General features: G+C 32.8%; 1 protein-coding gene across 1 annotated transcript in view; it reads right to left on the reverse strand.

Moving 5' to 3' along the window:
* LOC137925753 (centrosomal protein of 104 kDa) overlaps nt 1–8410 on the reverse strand; it is a 33224-nt gene extending 24814 nt beyond the window's left edge. The window contains exon 1 of the mRNA XM_068769222.1: nt 8371–8410. Within this exon, the coding sequence (XP_068625323.1) occupies nt 8371–8410 (40 nt within the window). The remainder of the gene's footprint in view (nt 1–8370) is intronic.
* Nucleotides 8411–11743: the final 3333 nt, after the last annotated feature.

The following is an 11743-nucleotide window of genomic DNA, read 5'->3' on the forward strand; positions in this document are numbered from 1 at the left end:
TCTTATAAAATTAATACTTTCTGCATTAATTATATAGGATTGTCACTATTCACAAGCAAGTTTCGAGAGAATGAGCCGTAGGGTCCTCTGCGTACCATTAGACCGCACTACGAACACTAGCCTGTCCACCAAGCGTGTCGGTTGTGGTATATCCCACCATAGATATCTTTAGGAGAGACCTATGCCTTGCAGAGGGCGTCTATGGGCTGAAACGACGACAACGATGATTATAGGGGATCATTTTTTTTTTTGGTTTCTGTCAAATTGTCTGATTTTAGCATTCTACTCACCGCGTAAACAAGTGACCATTAAATATAAGATCCTAAATAAATAATCATTAGAATAATTGAATATTATATATAACCTTTTTTGTTTTAAAGACAACGATATGTGCATGATGTATCTTCCTTATACATTACTAACCACACTTAACACGTTCACTGCGGGCCCAATTTTGAAGAACTTTCAGCTGGTGCGGCTGAGGTCGAATCAGCCTCAAGCTGAACTTCCTAGTAGTGCGGTTGAGGCCTTTTCTGCCTCATGTTCATCAATATTTTTTACAATATTGAGTCAATGCTTCGCAGACATAAAGAAAGCTATATTTGTCTTTGTCATACCTCATACGGTTGAGTGTAAACAGCCGCCGCACTAGAGAGAAAACACGAGTTTTACGCGCCGCACCAGTGCAAAGTTTACCATGAGGCTGAATCGACCTCAAGCCGCAGTGAATGTGTTAATCAAAAAAACATATCTACGGTACGTCGCTTTTAATAAAATTATAGAAAAGTCAAATTTAGATGTAACTGTTAATTCGATCGACCCGTTACTTTATTAAGAAACTGGCATAATGTCGGAAAGATTTTAACTGTACATAAGCTTGTATTGTACAAATTTGTAAAATTTAATAAAGAAAATGGACATGGAATATGGAATAACGGAAAGTATGGCGAAAGATAAACGGAGAATGAACGATAATGTGAAGAACGAAAGAGGAATAAATAAAAGAAATTGTGAAGAAGAGAGAGAAAATATAATGAAAAAGTTGTTGAAAAATACATTCCTGTACCAAAAATAAGATAAGGGAATGAGAAGTACCCAAATTACGGAAACCATATAAATAAAAAAATCATTGTCTCTTTGAATTAACGTCGTACAGTGAAGTTGTCACTCATTATTACGTGTATGTTCTGGTAACGAAGTGTGTGCAAATATTTTCTCAGACCAAATATCACATAATTTTCAAGTTGAGTGTTATGTCCGTCTGCAGCGCTTTTTAGTAACTTTTGATCTTTAATACTTTCTACTCACGTAAAACGGTAAACAAAATTTTAAGTTATTTGTTGTTTAAGGAATACACAACCTCAACATTGTATAAATGGTTGGCAACTTTGGCAACTAAAGAACAAATAACAGTATAATAAATATGTACAAAAAACAGTAAGCTTTCAACTCCAGTTTCTAACGCTAAAAACGTTTGTATCTGCGTGCAGTAAATTGCAGTTGAACAAAGGAAAAGTTCTGTTATTGCGTCGCGGTCTAGAACATCGACCCTTTCAATCAAACCGCTTAACACTGCACTATCTGCCTTTGACTGCAATGCGGCGTTCTGCAATGAACTAAAAAAATATATCCAAAATAAAAGGATTTAAAACCTTTTTATTTCATTTTGATTCTATGCAGCGTAAAAATTATATAATGTGTATGCGGAGCTATAATATTCAAATGTATGGGTAAAATGGCGTGTATTTTCTGTAATAAATTAAATCATAATAATTGTCATATGTTTCATTTACAAAACCTTAAAATTTTCTAGTTTCTTATTAATAATATAATGATTATTAAATTTTAATTTTAATAAATATCTATTGTACATTGTAAAACAATTATACTATAGAAATAATAAATATGTAGCTATATGGTATTAGTAATATAAATACCTTGTTTTTTCCAAGTCGAAGATAAAACATTACTTACGAGTAAAATTTAATGTATTAAGTGTTGTAACTTAAGAAATCAGTCCTATTTTATTTTCGAACTGGTGATAATTTTCTAAACTTTATATATTATTATTATTATTTGACGCTCAATGAAACTTACAGGCTTCCGCCAAATATTTTATATTAATAGTGGGATGTACCATAATCTTAGCTTGGCAAGCGGATTGGCGATCGCAGCGTGGTGTTATGGTATGCAAAGGACGCTGCTGCCCATCCTATGGAAACTTGTTTGAGAGCAGTAGCAGTACTATATAATTAGACACAAAGTATGTCTTATATAATTATATATAAGACTATATCCCGGAAGTGAACCCGCGACCTATGTTTGCAAGTCTCAGTCCTCTATCGCTGGGTTACAACAGCTCCAATTGATAATTATTATACTTATATTATTAGTATTAATAGTTTGTTAATATAGTGAATTAAAATACCAAATAGAAATATATCCTACTGATTCATATTTATAAAATAAATACTAAACTTCAATTAGCACAAACTTAATATTGAATCATAAACTTAGCTCCTTAGCCTAGCTTCTTTGAAATTATGTAAAGGATTACGTATCTACGTCTAGTGGTTGAACATTGTTGTCTTAAATTTTACAGCACTCGGATATATACATAGCTGTAAAAGACGAAAAAACTATTAGCAACATGATGGTTAACGTACCGTATACAGAGACTGGTTCTACAAAATCAAAGAGCATAGACAGAAGGCGCTTACTATAAAATTCGTTTATGTAGCTCGAGATTTTCCCAGACAATTTCGGGTATGGTTTACAAATACTAGGCATATCGGTTTGGGAAACCTCCGAGCTTTAAGAGTGATTAGGCAGGCGTTACGTGAAGTGACGTGATGCATGGGCAGCGGAATCTTCGGCTTGAGCTGTCAGTCAATACGCGTTTAGTATTCCGACTCAAGGCGCCCGAGATTTCCGAATTTTGACTAGGTAGGTGTCTAGATAGGTAGGTAACGCAACTATCTAGCAACCTAGATCAAGCTCCTCATGTTTATTGAACGCGTGTCAGCCCTGCTCCTAACGCGTGTTAGTCGTATTTACCCAACGCAGTACTGCGTCGCGACGAGAACAGATTGGGGGTTACTAAATCGAACTTGTATTGCGACTAAAGTGCGACAGTATTACGTTTGTAATGCAACTGAATCGTAGTCGAGAGTACACAGCTATCGTCCGCTTTACGACTGTATTAATGCGCACGCTACTGAACGATGCAAAACGTCGCCGTTGACGAGGGGCCTATAACACATCTCCAAATATTCCTCCTCATTACTCTATTAGGGTTTTTTGACTTTACATTACTGCTACAGAAGGATGCTATGAAATATTAATTGTTTATTTCTGGAACACTGCCAACAAATGCTTTTTACAATTACGTAAGTGAGCTTTTATATAGATAGAGCTAATAACGAGAAAAGCAAAGGTTTTATTAAAGTATTCGTTTGTGAGAACGAAAAGAATTGCAATTTGTGATCAATTCGAGAAATGAAATTAATCGGTAGCTAATTTCAGGATAGATGTTGTACTCTATTTAATTATATTAATCATGAATTTAAACACAAAATTACTCTGTGTGTATTCAATTTATGGTATATATATACAACTGGGACATGGCAAGATTTGTCGCATATATACAAGACCAAGCCTTTACCAGTAAATGTCGGCGGAATGTGGTGGATGTAGACCGCTTCCAACCGGTACTATTGGAGACTACGGATGAGATATGTATTTAACAGTGAACGACGAAATGATGATGAAATACAACGGTGATATTGCAAGGTGACAAGTGAAAACGTAGAGCTCGGCCACATTTAACATTTATTTGTATTTCATATACATGTTAATTAGGTGTTTTAATTTTTGGAGGATAACGAATGTTTTGAATTTAAAATTATTGACTCTTTTATTAGCAACTTGCCAAGTTTACGTGTATATAATTAATGAAATTGTAAAATGTGTATCTATATTAATTAAAATAATTTGATCAAAATGTTACATACGTACGTACGTCTATAATTTTTTTTAGTGTCTAGATTTATTTAATATTCGGACTTATCGGACTGTGAAGAGAAAAAATAACGAACAAAACAACGATTTATAGTTATTCCTTTAGCTGAGTTAAAATGTAATAAATGACGAATAAATAAAATCTGTGTAAAGATACCGCAGTCGAAACTTAATTAGGAAAAACTATTTTCTCTTTGAATGAAATGGGCAGAGAATTGGACGTGAGAGAGTCATTGAGTACTGAGGTAGCCAGACAGTCTAGCCGCGGCGTCTGGGGGCCTCGATCGATTAGTGCCGAGCTATGTGGATAAATATTTCATGAGCTCATTGTAACTGCCTACGAGTCGGCCTCGTCGCTCCAGCATATTAACATTCATTTCATAGTTTTCTAATGCTTTCTTAAGTTGACGTAACAGACGAATGAAATTATTTGTACATGGTCGATGTACACAAATTGATGGGTTATAAGTGTAAAAGCTTTAAAGGAGTAAATGCTCTTTTACTGACTTGTAACCTCTTTCCAAAAACAATTCAGAAATAATAAAAACTTAAAAATGAAATAGTAACTAAAAACGTTTATAAAATTCGGTTTATGTACTACATATTAATCTTAATTATTGTTTGTAACTGTTCCAGCAAACTTTGTAATGCCAGAAGTTATTTGCCAGTCGCAATATAATAGAAAATTTAATTATAGTTACATTTTATAGTGATCGCTTTATACAGGTTGATTGGAAATAGATGTAAAAACTATAAATCTTTTCCTGAAACATAAGTTATGCATGAATTCATTTAAAACTTTTACACCTATTTCAACACAACATGTATTCAGTATATAAATCAAACACAATTACTGTAATCAGAAAATAAAAACAGTGTATTTAAATGTTTATAATACGTATATCACGCTATATTATTGTACTTATATGTGAAGTATGGTTTCAGGTATAAATTTGTTAATTATTATAAACATAAATAATTATATTTCTTTTTAACCAACTTAGTTAAGAGACTTAAATATGACGAGTTTATCTAAATTCTAGAAATTTATAAAGCACAGGCTCTGCCAAAGCATATTGTTCTATATCATAGTATGTTCATGATAAAGATTTCGAAACGAATTGTTCTAATGTGTGTGTCCAAATAAATATGTTGTTAGTTCTTTTCAGTAAGTAGCGCTTTACTAATTAACTTCAAACTTAATTTTAAGCTGACGATTATAAATGATTTTAATGATCTCACATAATAAAGTTGTTTTAACTTTGGTTTTAACTTTGACTTTGACATATAACGAGCTCGCATGTCGAAGTTTCACCATCACTTGTTTAATGTTTCAAGGCATTTTCGTATCGTGTCTAGGAAATTGACGTATGGGTCCTGGTACAACGGATTTATGAAAGTATAGTAAATAAATAAATCTTATTACGCGTGCTAGGCGGCTTTACAGCTCGTTTAAAAAGGGTTGCAATTTTTAACAATTTATCTTTAGAAATAGCCTTAATTTTTTTTTAATTCCGGTGATATGCGTAATTAAATGCCCACTCCTCACGAAAGAGATAGGTTCTATCTATAACAATAATTAATGTTAATATACTGTCATTGCTTCAGCCCATAGACGACCACTGCAAGGCATAGACCTCCCACAAAGATATCTATGGTGAGATATAATATAATAGTCACGCTTAATGTTGATGTTAAGGCTTGCGTACCTACTAGAGAACGCTACTCTTCGTCTTCTGGAAACTTGTTTATAAGCACTGGCGCTGTTAAAATGCACAAAGTATGAATTGCATAAGATTGTATCGCGAGAATCGAATCTTCGATTGCAAATCTCAATCCTTTACCGCTGAGCTACCACTGCTCTCTTAGTTTTGATTAAGGTAATAGAATAGCAAGTAATGTGAAGTATTATATGTTTTATTTTTTGTTTGGTAATGGAAAAGAAAGCATCGAACTAGCCTGGCTTGTATCCGGCTTAGAATCACTAATAATCTAATATAAATAAAACAATAAAAATAATGCTAAACAAATTATAAAAAGAATCAAATAGGTAGTTTTAAATAAATTAACGAGTGGACTAAACGAAATTCCTGAAAAAAAAATTCTGGTTAGTCAGCGAAATATTGAAACAGTTGCCGACCTAAATTCTCCGCTGTACTATAGCGTGACTTAATTTTTTCAAAACGACATTCTCCGTTGATTTTCTCTAAACTTTTGTGGGACGTGATAATTTTGGTTGTCTATAAAGAAACAACTTTGAAATTTGATTGTTATTTACATTTAATTAAGTACATAAACCTATGAAATGAAATGTTTAAAGAGGCCAAGGGAAAAAAACTGATATTTGAAAACTCAACGTCAAATCAAGGATCTACTATTAGCTCAACTGTAATATATTCCGTTTAAAAAAGGTTTAAAAAAATTAAGTCGAAAATAGCTACGGATGCAGCTATTATTTATTTATTTATAAATCTTACATTATAAATAACTTAACCAGTTGACAATTAATTTTTTATTTAAATATCTGTGAAATTCACGGGTTGATATTGGTTATAAATTTATAATATATGTCGAACTACATGGATTCTTTACTTACAGGAGATAGAAGACCTTATTAAGGAGTGAGAGAATTACAGTAGATGCAAACTGCTTCCTAATAGACCTTTCGGAAATATCTGGGATAGACCTATGTCCAGCAGTGGGCATGTAACGGTTGAAATGATGGCGACGAATGTTGGACATAATCAGTACTTAGTATTGATTCCTGATGCTCGAAGATTTGCTTTTGGACATACTTGAAACTTCATGGCAAGTGTTATTTTACGAAAACGTTTCGAGGTTCCTTATTTTTAAATAGCAAAGCTAGGAGTCACATTTAGTTTCGCTTTGTTAATAAATTAAACAAGATATGTCTCGTACAAATCGGTAATAGAATACAATAATACGTTTGCTAATGTGTTAAAGTCCTCCGGCCCTGTAAGATGCATTCTGCATATCATTATTAATATGAAAGGAAACTAATTTTATATTCTTCATAATAATTTTAACAATTCTCAATTCATAATCGTTCAACCTTTGCAACCTCTTAAGCGTACAGCGTAATTTGTGAGATTTAAAGCTTTCGTAAAAAATAAATGTGTAGCTCTTTTCGCAGAAAAAGTTTTGAAGATTTTGAATATAAAATTTCCGCAGAGTGGGTATCATTATAAATCCGAAATGTGTTACTTTAATTTATTTTTTCTATTGGAATGCGACAGACTAACGAATTCTGGGTCTGGTAACGAAGTCAGGGTCTACGGGAAGAGATAATAATAATATTAAATTTTATTTGTTTGTATATTTTGAAAAGGTTTTTAGGCATTAGGCAGAAACCATTTTTTATCGTTCATAGGCAAAACATTTGACCTCTGACTCCTGACTGATGTTAAGCGACGACGAGCTCTATGATAGTACATACTTGTCAAGAAGAAACCTATTCACTCTTGACCTCAAGATACCTAAGTTATATTTGATCGGAAAGAAGATCTGTAGGTTGTCCCACTCTTTTGAAAGTCCGCACTATAAAACTAATAGCGAAACGCTTAGTGCGGGTGGAAGGGATTTGAACCGTGTTCGTTCGTAATCGAATGTAGTGGATACGCGCGTCTTGTCCGATAGAAGAAAGGAGAGGAGGGAATTATTTGATAAAATTCCGGAGATTAAGCACACATAAATTGTCATCAAATGAGCTTAAACCTTTTAAAATTATTTCAACCTTAATTCAACCTGTGTAATCAAAACACTAAAAATATAACACGTGAGTTTTCGCTTTATTAACACTAAACATACCATAACGGGTCAAATGACCCATCTTCAACTTCTGCATTATAGAAATGGTCGAAATATTATTTAATAAACATTAATAATAAAAATAAATTTAATATTTATTTCTGTTAATACAACTATATTTTATACATTCAACCGGGAAACAAAGTCGGTTCACTTGATTCGCTATGGTAGAAATAAGTGCTTGGTAAGTGTTGGTATGATTAGTGTTAAAAGTAAATTTTGTTTAAGCATTGATATAATAGATAAAGATTTAAGTTATTATTTTTGTAAGATAATTAAATAACAATTTCTAATACAGTAGTATTTTTTATTAGAAGAAGAGAAGAGAGAAAAATGCGCATATAATATAAATAATAACATTTGCAGAAAATAATGCAGTTTTCAAACTCAATGAACACGTTTCTTTTTTTAAATGAAAAACCTAACGAAAGGTAAGCTATTAAGACTTAATAAACTTACATGTAAATAAAACGAGTAATGTTATAAAAACTTATTGTATAAGAAATTATGAAAATTACTTACTTGTTGCATAAACGATGTGGAAGGGAATGCGTTTAGGCATTATCTGGTCTCTGTTACTACCTTCCGGCGTCATGTATTACTTTTATATCCACTTCCATCTCTAATTACTCAAATATTTGTTATAAAACAAAAGGAAAGCTTTGCGCAAATGATAATACATGTTAATCAAAATTAACACAAGCCAAGAAGCCGGTCCCCAACCTCATTTCTATTTAAAACTACGAATTTACGTGTTATTAAAAAAATAATATTTAATAATAAAAACTGTTTAGTGATCAAACAAGATAGGCGGGGGGTTGAGGACGAAGTTAGCGCGAAATGAACGTTGCCTCGAAAAATCAATAAACGTCACCGGGTACTCGGTGCTAATATTTGATTTCAGCGCCATCTATTGGTAAATAGATATTTAAGAATAAGTATCAGAAAAGGATAGAGGTTTTCTATGTTGAACAATGTTGTCTCAAGTAATCCGATTTGCTTTTCCTTACGGAACGCGATTATGCCATCACATGGCTATTTATACGCCTGCGGGGATATCATGGAAAGGTCCCACAATGTCGTAACTTATTGAGTTGTGGTCCTGTTGTATTTGAGCCATTGCTCGAAATCCGTCATTAGTTAGTTAAAAAGATGAAAGTTTTCAAAGCATTTTCTAATAAAATCAGAATCAAAGCGTCATATGTTATAACATTGGAAACTATTTGTCGATTTTTCCTTCACCGGAATTTTTTAAGAAAAGAAAATATCACCTAGGAGCAACGGGCGTGTAAAATCTTGTAGCGTTGCAAGCGTTTTTATTTACTGTCATGGTTTACTAACAGGCTTGCATATTTATTTACAGACCTAATTATAGACATTTTGAATGATCATGATCCGTTTTGTATTTTGATTTATAATATATTACGTATGTATATATGTTGTGTAAGGCCCGAGCCAACGTACCCGAGGGAGTCCTCATGCTGTTACGTAAGCGCGGTGTAAACGCCCTCCACGCTACATTCCCTCTAATCCGCGGACTCTATAAATGCCAATATCACAATAGTTTATTTATGTGACTCTGTATCAGATAAGATACAAGCACCGATTAGAATAAACGGTACCTACCAAAATGAAAATAAATCCATCCAATTTAATTGCAAGAATAGTCCGGCTTGTGTGACCCCGAAAAGGAAGAAACAGTTGTACATGTCCTCGGTGAGTGTTCTATTTATGGCCAAGAAATGTATAGGACTGAGACTTGTAATCATAGGTCGCGGGTTCGAAGACCGAGACACAATATTAGATCTTACAAATTTTCAGAGGATGGGCAGCAGCGTGCTCTACGTATTGTATTACAACACTGCGATTGCCAAATCACCTGCCAAGCGTGACGATTATTGCATATCTCCCCATAGATATCTTTAGGAGAGGGTTTTACCTTGCAGCGGGCATCTATGGGCTGAAACGGCGATGACGACGACATTTTATAATTTAAGAAAATATAAAAACCTAGAAAGAGTTAGTAAAAATTTTTTCTGATTTGTTTTTTAACCTTGCTTCATATTTAAATTTGAGGATAAGCGTTTCACGTGTAGCTTATTTGGGGCGGAAAATTGAAACGTCGCACCGCGGGAAAACCTTTTAATAACTTTTTGCGGTAACTTTATTACTTAAAGTAATAACTTTGTCATGTTTTAAATAATGTTTACTAAAAACTTGAACTTTCTTACATAACATATAAAATTAATTTCTAAGTTACGTTATTATTTGTATTCAAAGTTTTTCTTATCGCAACACTTTTTAGATTATGTAATTTTTTTACATATATATTCGTTTATATAAACCCAAAAAGTGTGCATACTATTATTATACGTGTATGATTTTTACTCATTTTTTATTTATATATTGTATATTTTGTAGTTCCGAACTAATCCGGACCTTACGGATACTTAGTATAACAGAAAACTTAAGGGAAAATGAGACAAATGATGTATTTCTTTTCATTCAATTAATTATTTGTTATTAACATTTAAATGTTTCTAAAGGAACACAGAACAAAGGAACACATGAGCAAATCCCCCACTGGGTGGACCAACGACATAGGTCGCAGGGTGTCGCTGGACGTGGACAACTCAAGAGCGGTCATCTTGGCGATCTTTGGGTGAAACCTATGCCTTGCTGTGGGTGAACACAAGATTTCATCTCAATAAAACTTTCTGTGGAAAGAAAAAAATGGATTTATTGGAAAGAAACTAGTTAAAACAACAACTCTTTTTCCATGTAAACAATAAATCGAGTTACTTAAAACACCTATCGCTTGTTGTGAAATATTCGACTCCAAACCAATGCTATAAACGTATGTTAAGGTTTAACCAACCAAAAACACAGTAAAAAAAATAAGTGCAGTGTGCACTAGTTATTCTTTGAAATAGAAAACTAATTTTTGGAGGTAACCTTTATATATAATGACACTTGTGATCGTACGTCGCGCGTTTGATTACCACTTTGTGCATTAATTATATTTGATGACCACTGCCCACAAACTAGTTTCCAAAGGATGAGCAGCAGCTTCCTCTGCTTACCATAATACTACACTGCGATCGACAACCCGCTTGCCAAACGTGGCGATTACGGTATATCTCCCATAGATTTTTTTGGGAAGTTCTATTCCTTGCATTACGCGTCTATGGGCTGAAACAACGAATCGTTATCCATCATTACGACATTAAATCTATAATAAAGTGTTCACTTAAAAATACACATTTATTTATTTTTCTTTTCAATAGCAACAACGTAATAACTTTTGGACTACGCGAAGTCGTCTGGGCTGCTAGTAATTTATGTAGACAAATTCATTGACAATTTCGCTGATGATGATTTGTAACAATTAATTTTATAATCTTTTTGTATGTTATTGCTGTATCGATTTCTGTTTCAAAGAGATAATGTATTTTTTTTTCATATTACAGCACCGGTTTTGTTTCATAGTTTAATTTCCACTTCAAAGAATATTATCGTAATATATTACTGACATTTTCTTCCTCTGTCATTCGAGATTCAATTTTTAAATTAATTTATAATGGATTGGGAATTATATGTTACCATCTAGACTATAACGACTTTAATTAAATATGCTATTTTATTTTGTATAAAATTTATTTTACGCGTTACTTGTTCTTCACAGAGTTGAGGCATTTATTATCCAAACAAGTGCTAGACTAAACACGACATCAATAACACGTAATCCATTCTATGCTGAAAAAATAATTTTTAATATAAATTTTTTATTATAAATAAGATTATGTATGCCTGTAAACCAATATTTATTTTATTTTGTATTCCCTATTGATAGTCCTTAATAAATAAATAACTTTGTAGGATTAAAAAAAACGAA

The sequence above is a fragment of the Battus philenor genome, unplaced genomic scaffold, assembly GCF_028537555.1.
Source record: "Battus philenor isolate CCGP_79_NKW_IND1 unplaced genomic scaffold, ilBatPhil1.0.hap1 SCAF_27, whole genome shotgun sequence".
Classification (NCBI taxonomy): Eukaryota; Metazoa; Arthropoda; class Insecta; order Lepidoptera; family Papilionidae; genus Battus; species Battus philenor.